The sequence below is a fragment of the Dasypus novemcinctus genome, chromosome 4 (assembly GCF_030445035.2).
Source record: "Dasypus novemcinctus isolate mDasNov1 chromosome 4, mDasNov1.1.hap2, whole genome shotgun sequence".
Taxonomy (NCBI): Eukaryota; Metazoa; Chordata; class Mammalia; order Cingulata; family Dasypodidae; genus Dasypus; species Dasypus novemcinctus.
The window spans coordinates 10,876,047-10,894,265 of NC_080676.1; the positions used below are offsets into that span (position 1 = coordinate 10,876,047).

At 35.8% G+C, this 18,219-nt stretch overlaps 1 protein-coding gene and 1 pseudogene across 6 annotated transcripts in view; both read right to left on the reverse strand.

Annotated features, from left to right (window-relative positions):
- The window catches only part of XRN1 (5'-3' exoribonuclease 1), a 132,523-nt gene that overhangs the window by 74,680 nt on the left and 39,624 nt on the right, over positions 1-18,219 (reverse strand). For all 6 annotated transcript variants that reach the window (XM_058295101.2, XM_058295102.2, XM_071214556.1 and 3 more), the window contains exons 16-20: positions 17,738-17,907; positions 17,179-17,299; positions 16,984-17,082; positions 13,312-13,415; positions 7,675-7,806 (exon numbers count right to left, since the gene is read on the reverse strand). In XM_058295101.2, coding sequence (XP_058151084.1) covers positions 7,675-7,806; positions 13,312-13,415; positions 16,984-17,082; positions 17,179-17,299; positions 17,738-17,907 — 626 coding nt within the window. The remainder of the gene's footprint in view (positions 1-7,674; positions 7,807-13,311; positions 13,416-16,983; positions 17,083-17,178; positions 17,300-17,737; positions 17,908-18,219) is intronic.
- On the reverse strand, positions 2,600-6,016 carry LOC139438746 (thyroid transcription factor 1-associated protein 26 pseudogene; annotated as a pseudogene).

Genomic DNA, 18,219 nt, shown 5'->3' on the forward strand with positions numbered 1-18,219 from the left:
AATACAATCAGAAATGAAAGGGGAGGGAGGGAGTAACAACTGACCCCACAGAAATAAAAACGATCAGAAGAGGATCTTATGAGAAACTGTATGCCAACAAAGTAGACCTCCTGGATGAAATGGACAAATTCCTAGAAACCCACAACCTTCACTGACGCTATAATAAATATAAGAACTTAACAAACCAATCACATTTATTTATTTATTTATTTATTTTTAAAAGATTTATTTTTTATTTATTTCTCCCTCCTCCTCCCCCTCCCTGGGTGTCTGTTCCCTGTGTCCATTCGCTATGTGTTTTTCTGTGACCGCTTCTATCCTTATCAGTGGCATGGGGAATCTGTGTTTCTTTTTGTTGTGTCATCTTGCTGTGTCAGCTCTCCGTGTGTGTGGTGCCATTCTTGGGCAGGCTGCACTTTCTTTCGTGCTGGGCGGCTCTCTTTAAGGGGCACATTCCTTGTGCATGGGGCTCCTCTACATGGGGGACACCCCTGCATGGCACGGCACTCCCTGTGCACATCAGCACTGCGCATGGGCCAGCTCCACATGGGTCAAGGAGGCTGGGGTTTGAACCGTGGACCTCCCATGTGGTAGGCAGACGCCCTATCCATTGGGCCAAGTCCGCTTCCCCCAATCACATTTAAAGAGACTCAATCAGTCATCAAAATCTTCCAAAGAAGAGAAGTCCAGGACCCAATGGCTTCACAGTTGAATTCTACCAAGCATTTTGAGAAGAAATGACACCAATCCTGTTTAATCTCTTCCAAAAAATTAAAGACTAGGGAAAATTACCCAAAACATTTTATGAAGCCAACATTACCCTAATAACAAAGCCAGCTAGAGATACTACAAAAAAAGAAAAGAAAATTACATACCAATCTACCTAATGAACATAGATGCAAAAATTCTCCAAAAAATACATGCAAATAGAATCCAAATAGAATAGATATCAAAAGAATTATATACCATGACCAAGTGGGATTTATTCTTGTTATGTAAGGGCGGTTCAACAGAAGAAATTCAATTAGCATAAGACACCACTTAACAAATTGAAGGGGAAAAAAAATCACATGATCATCTCAATTGATGGAGAAAAGGCATATGACAAAATTCAGCATCCTTTCTTGATAAAAACACTTAAAAAGATTAAAATAGGGGGAAAATTCCTCAATATGATAAAGGGCATATATGAAAAAACCCACAGCCAACATAATATTCAATGGGGAAAGGTTGAAAGTTTTCACTCTAAGCTTGGGAACAAGACAAGATTGCCCACTGTCACTACTGTTATTCAACATTGTACTCAAAGTTCTAGATAGAGCAATTAGACAAGAAAAATTAAAATATAAGGCATCAAAATATGAAAGGTGGAAGTAAAATTTGCACTATTCACAGATGATATGATCTTATATTTAGAAAATTCTGAAATGTCTTTGACAAAGCTCCTGAAACTAATAAACAAGTTGAGCAAAGTGGCAGGTTACAAGATCTACATGCAAAACTCAAGTCCTATGCTAGGAGAGAGAGGAAACCCTAAGAAGCAAGCCCTATGTCAGCTTGCAACTGAAATCATGAAGAAAGCAGAGCTTATGAGCCTGAGAAGCCCAGAGGGAATGTTGGGCATTTTGCTTCACCAGTGGCAATACACTGGGATCAACAGTAACTGACTTTGGCGAGAAAACATTTCTGCTGGTGCCTTGATTTGGCTTTGGAACTGTAAGCTTTTACCCCCAATAAATTCCAATTATAGGGGAGCTGGTGTAGCTCAGTGGTTTGAGTACCTGCTTCCCAAGTACAAGGTCCTGGGTTCAATCCCTGGTACCTCCTAAAAAAATTAAATTAAAAAATTGCAATTATACAAACAAAAAGATTTCCGGTATTTTGCATTGGCATCCATTTGGCAGACTAATGCATTATGATTGATTACTATCATCATCATTATGATTATTAATTTTTCCCTTTACTCAGTTAATGTAGTGGATTAACTATCCTAATATTAAATCACCCCTTTATATATGGAATAGATCCTAATCAGTCACCCTTTATTATTCCTTTATTATTCTTAATACATTGCTAGCTTGATAACCATAATATCAATAGTAATTTAGACTTAATTATAAGCTTTGCTCCTTTTAAAAACCACTTTTCTGATATCATATGATTTCTTCTTTCATGATTTGTATTCAAATATATGAAAATAATTCAAATAGAATATATTCAGATATTTCAGAAAGACTGAATGTATGGTAACCTTTCTCAGTCTTTGCATGTCCAAATTAAGCTAAATTTTGTTTTCACACTTGAATGCTAGTTTTGAGATGTAATTATAACTACAAAATAACTTCTCCCCAGACTTTTCAAAAAGATGCTCCATTTCCTCTTGTTAAAAGCTGCAAATGAAAAACCTATCAATTTGATTCTCATTTCTTTGCAGATCTGCTTTTCTCAGACACTTCCTCTACTATCTCTTTTTTTTTTTTTTAAGATTTATTTATTTATTTCTCTTCCTTCCTTTCTTCCCTCCCTGTTGTTTTTGCTGTCTGTGTTGTCTTCTCTTCTCATTTTCTCTCCTCTAGGATTCACTGGGATTCCATCCTGGAGACCTCTGATGGGAGAGAGGTTCCCTGTCAATTGTGCCACCTTGGTTCCTGGTTTCTGCTGCACTTCACCTTGATTCTCCCCTTGTCTCTTTTCAATGCATCATCATCTTGCTGCGTGACTCACCTGCATGGGGCACTGGCTCACCACGTGAGCACTTGCATGGGCACTCGTGTGGCCACTGGCTTGCTGCATAGGCACATTTTCTCTTCTTTATCACCAGGAGGCTCCAGGGTTGAATCTTGTATTTTTTGAAGAAGATATTCCATTTGTAAATTCAAGTTTGGCTGGCCCTTTTTAGTATTTTTGCTCAATATTTTGAATATTTCCATTTTCTTCTTATTGTAGAGCCTCTTAGCTACTCTAGTTTTCTTCTCTCAAATTCTTGTTTCTTAGCAAGCTTAACTTGTACCTGTTAATATTCTTCTTGTGCTATTTGACTTGATGTTTTCTTTTTCTTTTTCTTTGAAGTAGCAATGGAGTTTGCTGTTTTGCTACATATCCTGCTGGAAGATTCTGGTCAATGCTACCTTGTTCTGGCAAAGGCTAGTTAACTTGTTCTTCTCACAAAGTTTGGTCGATTTTTTAAAGTTGCTTCCTAAATCTTTTCTCTTTGGCAATTATAAACAGAGATGTTTCAGATAATCTGGGTACCTATCTTGTGAATGGGATTCTTGTGAGGATTGAGTTTTGTACCTGCCACAGCAATTTCTCATAATTTTGCTGAATCTTCAGCTTTCTTCAAAATGCAAAGTCTTGCCCCTTGTGGACACATCCCTACATTCGGATGGTTAGGATGCCAGTTCCTGTTTCATAGTCTTATTCCTTAACCCAAACAGAAAAACTCCTTCACCATCCACCCAAAAAACTCCCTGCTCGCCACTTTGTTGCTGCCCCCTGGTGCCATGGCAGACCACCTTCTTCCACAGAAACTAGCTTATATTCTTTTTAAATTTTCTCTTTTAAAAATTTTTCTTACATTCTTTTAATAATGATAATAATGATGTTCTCAATGGGAGGGTTGGTTTGAAATAAGACATGTTGTCTTACCAAGAAATGTCTAAGTTTTCCAGTGAATTTTTAGAGATGTTGAATTCCAGACATCATTTTCTAAAAATTCACTGCAATTTTGTCTACAACTTAAACTCAAAAGTTATTTAACCAGTAATCTTGATATCAATGCCTGGCAAGGACATTACCAGAAAGGGAAATTACTGGCCAATCTCTTTTATGAAAATAGACACAATTATTCTAAGCCAAACTGAATAAATCAAATCCAGCTATATATAAAAAGGGGATAATATATCATAACCAAGTGGGATTTGTTCCAGGAATTCAGAGGTCAGTTAATACTGGAAATTCAATTAATGTTATCCACTGGAGTAAAAGAAAAAAAGAAGAAAACCACTTATTACTTTAACATATGCAAAAAAAGTTAGATAAAATTAGCACCAATTAATGATAATAAAAAACCCTAAAAACTCTTAGCCAACTAGGATAGGAAAAGAAAGAAATTTCCTTAAACTGATAAAGCATATGGACAAAATTCTACAGTAATGATTGCATTTCATGGTGAATTATTTAAGGCTTTCACCTGAAATTGGAAATGAGGCAATAAAACAATCTGAAAAGCAATAAATAATCAATAAGAAAAAGGTAATCAACAGCAAAAAAAAGGACAAAAGACTTGAAAAGGCATTTCACAAAAACCAATCAAATGGTCAATAAACATGTGAAAAAAAGTCTGACTTTGTCATCAGAGAAATGCAAATTAAACCAAAATGAGATACTATTCCTGAATGGCTAAAATGGAAGAGACAACAATAAGAAGTATTGGTGAAGATGGAAATCAACAGAAATTCTTATAAACTGTAGGTGGAATGTAACTGTATATAACCACTTTGAAAAATCTTTTGGCAATATCTCCTAAAGCTTTTAGGCACACCCTATAAAGCATTAATTCCACTTCTAGAAATGCATATATATGTGCTCATTAATAGAATGTTCATAGCAGCATTGTCTGTAATAGCCCCAAATGGCAAAAAACTTCAAATATCTGTCTATCATAGAATGGGTAAATAAATTGTGCTTGAATACTATGGAATAATATCATTAGTGGAAATAAATGAACTACAACTACACGCAATAACATGACTGTAGATTCACATTTGTGGTCAAAAGTAGGCAGACTCAAAAAGTTACATTCTGAATGAATCAATTTATATAAAATTCAAAAATAGGAAAAACTAATCTGTTTTAGAGCAAGGAATGGTTTGCAGAAGCGCTGCTTCTACTTGTCAGAAGCTTTGGACCCACGCCTCATGCTATTGACAGCATAATAGTCAAAATCACAAAGTAAACTTCAGGGGTACAGCAAAGATGATCTTGAGAATTTCACCTTGAAAGAGGGATTATGGAAGCCCCTGGAGGCAGGGGAAGGGGAGACAAAAAGTGACATAATATGAGGCAGAATATGCTGGTAAAGAAAGAGAGTCTGAGAGAATGTGTATCTTTCTTCCCACTGGTGACCAGAATAAATAAGCTTGTCTGCTGATAAAGTCACATATCCTTGTCTGGCCCTTCTTGGATGATGAAGCTAAGTAAGAGATCCTAAACTGACAGGCACTAGAAATTATTCTCTTTGTGAATAGCCTCCTCCCTTGACTGTTCTCTCTGCCTTTCACTGCCATCATAGAAGATCCAGCCCATCCAGAAAGGAAAGAATAGACAGGATAAGGGATCAAGATGTCTCTGTCCCCTTCACGGCTAAACTTTTTGAAGAAGTTATTTATTCCTAATGTTTCCATCATTTTCGACCCAATTTAGCCTGATGTTTAGTCTCATCACCCAGTCAAACTAGCTCTTGCTGGGAGTGGGTATAGTATAGCTCAGGGGTTGAGAGCCTGCTTCTCAAGTATAAAGCCTGGGTTCAATCCCTAGTACCTCCTAAACAAACAAAAACAATAGCTCTTGCTTACCACTCTTCATAACACTTGGCACAGCTTATTTCCTTATTCTCAAAATACTTTTTATTTTACTTATATGATGTAACATGATGTTATCTTCCCTCTAAGGTTGCATCTTTCCTTTGTTGACTCCTCTTCCTTAACAAGGATTCCTCTTATTTTTTTCTATTTTTAAAATTTAAAATTTTAAAATTTTTCTATTCCTGCCAAAGTCCATTATCAGGCCCTTACACATACTGCTTTTCCATCTGCTTTGAGGACTTATATCTAACTATTCTCTCATCCTAAAGCATGTTTCCTGTCCATTATTTTCCTAACTCCTCCTCCCCATTCAAATCTTAATTTAATCAACACTTCTTCAGGGAAGTTTTCCCTGACTAAACTAAATTTCTCCCTCTAGGTCAAACCTATTATACGGTCTCAGAGAACCACTCCTTCAATGCAATGATCATAGTTGCAGTTTGATAAAATAATCATACAAGAGGTTAATGTTGATCTCCCATTTACCTGTTGTAAACTTCACGAGGGTAAGGACTATATGTTTTTATTCATTATGGTATCTACTGTACCTTCCACTACTAGCAGGAAATTAATAAATAATTTTGAATATATGAATAGATGACTAAATTCTTTGTTTTTATTTTTTTCTCCCAATCAAAAGAGTATTGACTAAAACAATCTCTATTCATTCAAACAAATATTTACTAAGTATCTAGGCACTAGCCAGAGAATCAGATGATATTAACAAAAACAGTATTCCCTGCCCCCAGGAATATACTAAGGAAAGAGCCACTAAAGTAATCACACAAATAAATTCATAATTACATGATTTTGTTTATATGTTAAAAATGGAAAAATCAGAATGCTATGAGCTCTGACATGGGCATCTAATTTATCCTGCTGGGAGGCAAAAATATGTTCTACCACTATCTCTTGAGAACTATGATTATCTCTTTCTTTTATGCTGGATGGCTTTTCATGGTCTTTGATATTTTCCCTATTTGTGCAGCTTTGAATGCGGATATTATGGTCTCCCAAATTGTAGAGGTGGATTCTCCTGGATTCCCCAACAGTGTACCAATGGATGCCATTACAGTTTAAATGAGAGAGCAGATGGAAATATATTTAAAACACTATTTCACATGCCACTGCCAGTCTTTACTATTCTGTTTTGTCTTGGGGAAAATTTAGGGTTTGGATGAATAAAGGAAGGTATTGTTAGGGTGGGGCATGGGACACAAAACAGTCTGGTGAGTACTTAAAAATTAACATCTGAAAAAAAAATTAGCATTCCAAGAAAGGCAAGCTTCTTAGACATTTGGTTGTGACAAACTTCACACTTCTGAACCCAGGGGAAAATGAGAGTTTGAGGAGGGACAAAATGTGAAGAGCAAAGGAGGGTATTTCTTCCTATTTTCATTTAATTCACATGGGGCCAAGAAATTCAATGGCCTTATGGTTAGTGAAAATAACTCTGAAATTCAGACAATATACTGAAATCAAATATTTCCACTTTTTTCTGTACTTCATGAAATATTTTAGTGACAAACTGGGCAAGAGCTGCTAATCAGATGTTATTTTAACTTCATTACTTTTTTTTTTTTTAAGATTTTATTTATTTCTCCCCCTTCCCTCCATTGTCTGCTCTCTGTGTCCATTCACTGTATGTTCTTCTGTGTCTGCTTGTATATCATTAGGCGGCTCCAGGAACCAATCCTGGGACCTTCCAGAGCGGGAGAGAGGCAATTACTCTCTAGTGCCACCTCAGCTCCCTGACATGCTGCAACTCTTATCTCTCCTCTGTCTCTCTTTGTTGCGTCATCTTGCTGCGCCAGCTCTCTGTGTGGGCCAGCACTCTGCATGGGCCAGCTCACCACACAGGCTAGCTTGCCTTCACCAGGAGGCCCTGGGTATTGAACCCTGGACCTCCTATATGGTAGATGGGAGCCCAACTGCTTGAGCCACATCCGCTTCCCTTATTACTTTCTTTAGGTGAAAATGTAGTCAGTATTCAGAGTGACTATTATATTAAGTGATATTAAGTTAGAGGATGAGTGCATTCAACTAGATTTCTAGTTGCATGATATTAAATACTTGTTATGATACTCACTGTTCTGAAATTCCTTGGACTTCTTTTGTCCAGTTAGATTGTTCCTTATCTCCAAGATGGACCACTTTAGATGGTGGGGCTGTTCTTCCCAAATAAAGCTTCTGTGTTCCTGGAGGTTCTTCTAAGTAAAACCTTAAATATTAAATATAATAATTAAAATATAATAAAAATTATATTACCCCAAAAGTTCTGGTTTAATAGACAGTTCTAGTAGTATGAGTTTTGCAAGAGAAAAGTTTCTATATGATATAATAGGAAAAGAAAAAAATACATTTTTTTCAAGCTAATATAAATTGCAGAACAGGGACTTAAAAATTTTCAATCAACCTCAAAAATAAATAACTTCTTTTAAGAAATTAAACATACAATAAGAATAAAACTTGAAAAATGTCCTCAAATGCAATTTTTAAATGAAATTTTTAAAAAATTAATTTATTGAAGTATATCACTCATACATAAACATACATAAATATACAATAATAGTTGTGAACTTAGAAAGCAAACATATATAACATCATACAAGATTCATAACTCACCCTACCTTCAATAACTTAAATTGTTGTTAAACCTTTGTAACTAATTAAAGAGCATTGTCAAAATACTAACCAAAGTATTTTCCCCCTAATCAATCTTATTATCTTTCTATCATTTATATATGAACATACATAAACAATTAAGTGTATAGTAAAAGTTGTGAACTTACAAAGCAAACATGCATAACATCATACAGGGGTCCCATACATCAACCCTCTACCACCACCTTGCATTGTTGTGAGACGTTTGTTAGAAATTATGAAAGAATATTGTAAAAATCTTACTACTAATCTTAGTCCTCATCATACATTTGGTGTGTTTTTCCCCCAACCCACCCTATTATTATTTTTTAAATACATTTTTTATGACAGAAGTTGTAAACTTATAAAACAATCATGCACATATGCAGAATTCCCAAACAACACCCCACCATCAACACACCACACTGTGTTGGGACATTTGCTACAGATAAGATAATATCATCTGATTGTTACAATGTCCATAGTGTATATTTGTCTCACATTTTCCATACTGCCTCATTACCAACACAGTACAACTTTTGCATAGACACAAGAATATTATAATATTACTACAAACCACAGTCCACAGGTCACTCCAGCTGTATTTTTCCCATTTGTATACATTTGCTCTAGCTCACAAAGGACACTCATGCATCTGTACCATCAACCACAATTCCCATCCATCTCTTAGTTTACTGTATATTCAGTTCCTAGATTATTTTCTAGCGTTCTGTCAATTGGCATTTATATACCTAGACATCACTTTCAGTCACATCCCCATTTATAGCTGTTACTCACTGTGTGTTACCATCCACTCTCTCCATTTCCACACTTTTACAGTAAAGCTAATTAAAACTTCTACATACATTAAACATCAGTAGTCCACTCAGTCCTCCTCTTATCTCCTTCAAGAATCCACCACCTACCACCAGGTCCCAAAGGTATTTTCCTAAAATTTCTTCTAGAAGCTTTATGGGTCTTGCTTTTACTTTTAGGTTTTTGATCCATTTTGAGTTAATTTTAGGATAAGGTATGAGATAGGGGTCCTCTTTCCTTCTTTTGGCTATGGATATCCAATTCTTTCAGCACCATTTGTTGAATGGATTGTTCTGCCCAAGCTGTGTGAGTTTGACAGGCTAGTCAAGAATCACTTGACCACACATGTGAGGGTCTATTTCTGGACCATCAATCTGGTTCCACTGATCTATTGTGTCTGTCTTTATGCTAGTACCATGTTGTTTTTATCACTATTGCAAGGTAATAAGAATTAAAGCCCGGAGATGAGGGATTGCTTTTCCTTTTTATGATGTTTCTGGCTACTCAGGACTCCTTACCCTTCCAAATAAATTTGATAATCGTGTTTTCAATTTTTTCTTTAATACTGGTGGAATTTTTATCGGGATTGCATTGAATCTATATATCAATTTGAGTAGAACTGACATCTTAATGATATTTAGTCTTCCAATCCACGAGCATGGGGTGTTCTTTCAATAATTAAGGACTTTTTAAATTTCTTTTATCATTGAGTTGCAGTTTTCTGAATATAAGTGCTTTACATCATTGGTTAAGTTTATTCCTAACTATTGAATTTCATCTGTCATATTTTATTTTCATCACTTTTGACAATTTTAGTTACTTTTATTGATATAATCTTGATTTCTAGACTCTCCTCCAGGCCCCTCTCTGTTGTCTTTTCTTTTCAGGCTCTAGCACACCCTTTAGTGTTTCCTGAAAATCTGGTCTCTTGCTTAGAAATTCTCTCAGTTTCTGTTTATCTGTGAATATTCTAATCTCACCCTCATTTTTGAAGGACAGTGTTGCTGGATATAAGATTCTTGGCTGGAAGTTTTTCTCTTGTAATATCGTAAATATATCAGACCACTGTCTTCTTGCCTCCATGGTTTCTGGTGAGAAATCAGCACTTAATCTTATTGGATATCCCCTAAAAGTTATGCTTTGCTTTTCCCTTGCTGCTCTCAGAATTCTGTCTTTGTCTTTGGTCTCTGACATTCTGATGAGTATATGTCTCAGAGTTGGTCTATTCAGATTTTTTCTGATGGGAGTATATTGTGTTTCTTGGACATGGCTATCTATGTCCTTCAATAGGGTTGGAAAACTTTCTACCATTATTTCTTCAAATATTCCTTCAGCCCCTTTTCCCTTCTCTTCTCCTTCTGGGACACCCATGACATGTATGTTTGCATGCCTTTTGCTGTCATTTAGTCCCCTGAGAACTTGTTCAATTTTTTCCATTCTTTATTTCATCTGTTCTTTGGTATGTTCACTTTCAGAGGCCATTTCTTCAAGTTCACCAATCCTTTCTTCTGCTTTCTCAAGTCTCCTATTATATGATTCCAATGCTTTTTAAATTTCATCGATTGCACCTTTCATTCCCATAAGCTCTGCTATTTTTCTATGATGCTTTCAAATTCTTCTTTGTGCTCATCTAATGTCTTCTTAATATCCTTAATCTCTTTAGTCATCTCACTGAATTTATTAAGGAGATTTATTTGAACATCTATGATTAGTTGTCTCAACTCCTTTATGTCATCTGGAGGCTTATCTTGTTCCTTTAACTAGGTCATAGCTTCCTGTTTTCTGGTGTGGATTTTAATTTTTTGTTGGTGTCTTTGCATCTGACTTACTATTTATTCTAGGTAGTTTTTTTCTTTAATTTAGGGTTTTTTGCCCTTTCTCCCTTGCTTGTTGCACAGTAGAAGCGAAGCATGTAGTTGGTGCTGTAAGCTGTGGAGGCTCAAGCTGCCCTCATTGCACCTGGGAACACTGAAGCTTCTTCCAACTTTCTCCTTTGCCAGGGGTAGGGTCAGAGTCACAGCTGTGTGGAATAATCCAAGTTGTGCAGGCCTAGATTGTAGTTGCCCAGAGAGCCTAATGAAGCTTCAAGTCCCTTTCTTCCCTGCCTGGGGTGGGGATGGAGCTGCAGGTGTGGGCAGCAATCTATGCAGTGCAGGTCAAAGATGACCGCAGTTGTTCTGGTATGCTTCCGATTTTCAATCTGTGCCAGCCAAAGTTAACTGGATAGGCTGGTGCGGGGCCCACCAGCCTCCTCTCTGCCAGAAGTGAAGCTGAAGCTTAGACTAGGGCTGCAGGCCGATCTGGGTGAAAGAAATTGGTTCCTACAGTCACTGTGACTTTCGGTCAGCCCAGCTTCCCCTTAGGCTGGGGGTGGAGTCAAAATAGTGGCCACCACCCTCTTTCTGACGGGTAGATTCACACCCTAGCTGTTTCCAGGGTTGTATCTTAGCCAGCCGAGTCTACCAGTAATCAATAGCCGAAATTAGTGGCCAACTGTCTCCTCCTCCCCTGTTTTTGGGAAATGGAGCTTCCAATTTCAGCCACAGAAAAGCTCCTGGGGTAGCTTATGCCGTCAGAATAGGATAAACACTGGCCTCCATGTCTTGGCTGGTAATTTCCCGGAGAGGCTGGGGCAGGTTCCACCAGCTTCCTACCTGCTGGAGGTGGCACTGGGACCTAGGGTAGAGCTGCAATCTGACCTGGATGGAAAGAAGCCAGTCCCCACCAGCACTGGGATCCTCAGTCCGCCCCGCTTCCCCTCATGCCAGGCGCAGAGTTAAGATGGTGGCTCCTGGCCTCTTTCTGACTTGGACAGGCTCAAACTTTAGCTGTTCTCAGGATTATACTTTAGCCCGCTGAATTTACTCATCAGTAATTGAAATTGGTGCCCAATTGCATCTTCCTCCTGTTTTGGGAAAAGGAGCTTTCAATTCCAGCCTTGGAACAGCTCCCGGGGTGGCCTGTGCCTCCCGCCAGTGGAGGATGGGCACCGGCCTCGGGTCATGGAGCCTCCACTTACAAGTTTTCTCTGCAGGTGGGCAGTCCCCTTCTTCCATTCCTTCAAGGATGTTGCAGGATACTCTTCTGGTCTCCTGAAGCCCCCAGACAGGTGCTTCAGCTAGCTCGAGAGAGCTCTGGGTGTTTGCTAACTGCCCTGTAGCAGGAGCTGACTCTAGGAGCTCCTTACTCTGCCACCATCTTGCTGGTTCTCTCCCTTCATGTTCTCAAATGCAATTTTAATGCATTATATTTTCTATAAAGTATTCTTGTCAAAAGTTTAACCTGAATTCTAATCAAGTCACTATACCTAACTTCCAGTTTACAGGAAATAGGGGACAAATAGGGCACTAAAACACTCAGATAAATCCAGAATTCTACAAAAGGCAGAAATGTAATTTGAGCAAGGTCCTAGGATATAAGGATTAGCCTAAAAAAGTCAATTGTATTTCCATATAGTAGCAACAAACATGGGAAAACTGAAATTAAAAACATAATACCAACAAAACAAAGCACAATACCATTTATAATCACTGCAAAAAAAGTTAAATAGGTATAAATCTAACAAAATGTGCAAGTTTTGTACAGCTGTATGCTGGAAAAAGAAAACACTGATGAAAGAAATCAGAGATCTAAATAAATGGAGAGATATACTGTGCTCATGGTTTGGAAGCTGTAACATAATAAAGATGTCAATTCTTCAAAACTAATCTATACAGGTGTAACAAAATTCTAGCCGCATGAAAATTAACAAAAGAACAAGAAATCAGGAAGACAAGGTTTACATGAAATAGGGATAATAATGACAAAGAAGAACTTATTTTTAAATAATCACTGATAAAAGAATTGTGAACTAGAGCACAATGTTAAGAAGTTATTCTAAAAACAGAAGATTATGTATTAAAAATTAATATACTATTTAAATAAAACCTGGGAAAAGAATGGTAAAGGTAAGGATATATATGCTATTAATTTTTGTCAGAAAAGAAATATATTTGCTAAATAATTTAATGATAGCCACTGTTAGAAAAGAATTAGGACTTATAGGCTTAAGGAAAATAAGGAAAATAATATATGCATCTGAAATATCTCAAGGGATATACAATAAACTGTCAATAGTGGTTGAACTTTGAGTAGTGTGATTAGAGGATTTTCATTTTCACTAGTGTAATATTTTTACAATAATTATATCAGTAAAAAAATGAATCAATGAAGGCCATCCTGTAGCAAAAAGAAAAATAAGGTAAAGAAACTATAAATCAAATCTTACTTAGTTTCTCCATCTGATACAGCCACAACTCTAGCTTCTTCAAGGTGAGGCCAATTAACAAAAACAGACTTTCCAAGCACTGATGAAGCCACATTTTCTATACTCTTAAAAGTAAAAGCAGAAAAGTTCATTCATTTTTCAGGTCTAAGAGAAAACTTCACAAAGCAAAAAGAAAGTAATTAAAAACTGGCCAAAGTGTTTAAACTGCTGTAAAATCTACCAGAACCCACCTTAATAATTAATAGAGATATAAAATACCAAGACTATAAGATTTTATACTTGGAAGAAAACTCTGCATACTCAACCAATTATTCCCAAAACAATACCTGCTCTTCTCAACTTACTCCAACTTACTTAGATTCAATTAGCTTTCTTAATTTCTCTTTTCTAAAGTGTACCTTCAATGCTAACTCTTTTTCTTTCTGCTATATTTTCTAGGATTTCTGTTCTTTTCATTTTAACCATTTAATTTATTATTGACATGTAAAGGCAACTGGGATACTGTCTTGCAAGTAATAAGAAATCAATAAATTTGAACTATTAGTATTACTGTTATCACTTCTATTACTATTTCTTTTTCCTTCTTTTCCAAGTTTACTTTCCCCTCTACCAATCTTTTCTATTAGAGAATCACAATGATCAACTTAAAGGATTTTCCTCCAGTAAAAACACCAGGAAGTTTCCCTGCTTCTTTCTTTCTCAAGAAAACTGACAGTCATTAGTAAAGACTGGCCACTGATTTTAATCCTGAATGAATTACTTGGTGAGAGAAGCTGGTAAAATCAAATAGAATAGCACAAATCTATAATGTATTACTCTCCATATAAATAGCCAATATTAGTAGAAATAATGTTCAGCAATTAACCTAGATTCCTAGTTCTGTCACTAACTGGCTGTGTGAATATGAACAAGTTACTTTACCAACCTCCATTTAGAAATAATGTTGGATTACTTGATTTACAAAATCCCATCCAATTAAAAATACTATAATTCTACTAATTAGACTCATGATTATATTGCTTATTTTCACCATGGAAATTGAGAAAACTAAATAAACAAATAAAAACGAGCAGAATGTCTGGAAAGAAGCTACATATCAAATAATCAGATATTTTAGAACAGAATCTAAGAATTCTGATCTCATTTCAGTTTGTGGTTAGTGTAATGAAGAGAATATTAGACTTAAAGCCAGGAGACATGGGTCTAAATTTAGGTTCTACCTCTTTTGAGCTGTGGAATCTTGAGCGTTAACAATTTAATCTCACTGAATCTCAGTTTTCTCTTATAAGAAGGAACACATCTATGTTACAATGTTAATTCAAGGAAAAAGTAATATACATAGACGTTTTTGCAATCTGTAAAATATGGTACAGAATATTCTGTATGAATTAGTATCATTAATGAAAATTCTAGTTTTAAATGGAATCTGCATTATCTGATACAATTTATACATATAGGTTAGACAACAACAAAATTGTGGTAGAAACCGAAGTTTAAGTATAAATTTCCATTCACTTTTTTCTGTCATTATCTTTAATCATTATTTCAAATATTTCTTTAACAATTACAGATAACTATTTTAAGACTTGAGTAACATTTTATTTTGATATTTATACATTTCTTAAAGTTAACACTAAAAGAATGGAATACCTATTTTGATAAACAAAACAAGTTTCAACATTAGAACTAAGTTCCTTCACTTATCCTTTCCCCTTCTATACATCTATTTCTAATTTCATTCTCCCACTCTTTCCTTTAGTTTTTTAAGAAAAAGATGTCCTACTATCCCAGATGAATCCCTTCCTTTAGGTCTAGCTGAAATCTCTTGTTATCCAACATGGGCTTTTGCTATCACAAACTTCCCTTCCCTCTCCAGTGTCTTTAAGACTGCCTTTCTCCATTAGCTCTGCTTCCCTTCTTTTATATGGATTTTGTGTGAAGCGCTGCCTCTTCTCTATCTATAGTCTAGCCTTCTTTTCAAGATAAAGTTCTTGACCAAGGGTTCGATACTGCCACCATTACTTTCTACCTAACTAGTCCCAGTCTAGTCCTTGGGTATTGGACTTCTACCCCCACAAATCTACTGGAGTGGAATTCTCAAAGGTCAACAATGATGCCATAACAGAAAATTTCACAAACCTTATTTTACTTTTTATTTTCCTTAACTGTGGGCAGTGTACAGCCCTTGTTCCATGTTTCTGTGATACTATTTTAGCTTGGGAATCATTCTCTCGTACCTCACTGACCATTATGTCTCTTCTACTGGCTCCTTTTCCACCTTTAACAACTGCAGGTATTTTTTCATGATAAGACCTTGAACCTTCAGTGCACCTTTTCTTCCAGGGAAATGAGCCCCAGTGACTTATAACACATTACTTCCCCATTGATGACTCTTAAATCTCTACCTCTCGCCAAGTTCTAGCTCTAGGTACTCAACTGTCTATAAGTACTCTTTCTCAATTGATGCTCATCCGAACCACAGAAAACAAAAAATGGTTCGAATGACTATATTCTCAATTCTCAATTGAGAGAATTCGTTTTAATACCAGCTCTAGATATATAAGAGATAAATTAATTCATTACATACCAAGGATGACTTAGGGCATTAGGACTTAAATGTTGTGTGGAAAGAACCTTGCTTGAGAAAGGCTGGTAGGGTAGCTCCAGTTGAATGTCCTACTACCATCTTAAAATGCCATCATTATTTATCATTAATCCAAACCAGAGACTCCCCCATTCCAATTCTTCTATTCCAGTGAACAGCAATTATTTTCTATTAACTAACCTGGATATCACAGATCCATGTTCAATTTTTCCTACTCTTTTCATTCCTTACATTTAAACAAAAGATGAAACCTGTCCTTTAATTTTTTGGCTTGTTCATCTAGATCTATTGCCACTTCCACAGCTTATATCCTTATCACCTCATGATTCAACAACCATAATCTCTGAACTTAAAGGTTTTCTACTTTGTTCCATTTTTTTTATATGAATACAATTTAGTTTATCATACTGCCAGCAAATTAATCTTTATGAAAATACAAGACATAATAAGATAAGAGTAATAAAAAAAAAAAAAGTCCTAACTCCTTAGTTTGGTATTCTATGTCTTCCATATCTGGACTCAATCTGTTCTTTCAACCTTATCTCATATTATTTCCCAACACAACTTGCTTTAGTCAAGTGTATTGATTCCTTCCCCTTAAATAGATCACATTTATTCTAAAAAGAGAAAAAGTATAAAGAAATATTTCAGACATACAAAAAAGTTAAAAAGAATAAGAAATCTATCACATTTATTTTTTACAATTCCCATCTCATGCTTTCCTTTCAACTAGAATGCCTTTTCTTTTCTTTTCCCCTCTTTGCCCTAACCTCTTTTTTAGTGCCTGACTCAAGCCTTTTCTCATCTACAGGTCAGTACTTAACCTTTAGCTTGCATAATTCTCCTTTGCAAAATTCCTAGAGCATTATTTTGGCTCATTGTGTCACAACCATAATGTCCTTGAACTGTTATCTAATTTGTGTAAATGTTTTTCTGCTTTATCCCTATTTAGATTGTAAAATTCTGGAGCTACAATATGTTATACATCTTTGGCAAACACCTCAACACCTAGAACACATTTATGCATAGGAAGCACCTAATAAATGAATGATAAATAATATACTTACAAGTTCATCTGATTCTGCATTAATTAAGATTTCCAACATCATGTTTTCTCCACGACTACTTTGCTGGAATACTTGTACCCCATTTTTCTTCAAAAAATACTATGAAAGAATTCAGAGAATTAAAGTTTCAGTCTTTTTCAATAATTACTTCACAACCAATAAAGTAAAAACATTTTGAACTAAGTGGTCACTGACTTTGTGTTTGATGTGTTTCAGGGTAGGAAATCCACAGAAATATAATGCCTTCTGGTCAATTTTGGTTGTTTTGTTCTTGTTTATATCTATACGCCAAGCATCTAAAGATATTATTTTGTACCTAGAAATAAATCAAGGCATAGAGTTTAAAATTCATATATTACACACAATTTTTCAGCTTTCTCTTGCATATTTTGCAAGAGTCATCTTGCTTTTGATGAAAGGAATGATAATTCCTCTATAAGACAAAAAAATATAGAGCAGGACAACCCAGCTTCTCTGTTGTTATTAGTCCAGACATAGCAATACCTATAAGGTTACTGAGCAGAGGTTCCCCCATTAATTTGAAATAAAACTATATATAATTTTTTAAATGAAGAAAAGCAAAAAGGATAACACAAATTCCCGTATCTTTCATGTTCTAAACACAGACTGGAATATGAACATTTTATAATTCCTAGTTAATCTTTCTCTTTGCTTTAATAAAAGGAAACATGCATCTCAATTCCCATCTGGGAAGACTATTAGTTGCTGCTGAAATATTACCAAATATCATTACCTTGTGCAACATCGTTCTATGGCAGGGAACTTTTCTGGCCACGGAGAGGGATAGGTAAACTCTGTGTCTCTATCATGCCAACACATTAGGCATTCACTATGTTGATTTCTTTTCCTTTCTTCTTTTTTGAGGGAGTGGTTACACAACTCCATGGCTTCCAACAATCGCTTCTGAATGTAAAGATTAAGAAAGGAGGTAAATGTATTAAAATTCTGTAATTCAACACACAGAATCAATCTCTTTTCTCTCAGCATACAAAATCACTGCTTGTATTCTTGAAAAACAAAATATTAATTTTTTTTTTAAGATTTATTGATTTTTCTCCCCTCCCCCCCCAATCCCAGTTGTCTTTTCTCTGTGTCTATTTGCTGCGTCTTCTTTGTCCGCTTCTGTTGTTGTCAGCGGCACTGGAATCTGTGTTTCTTTTAGTTGCGTCATCTTGTTGTGTCAGCTCTCTGTGTGAATGGTGCCATTCTTAGGCA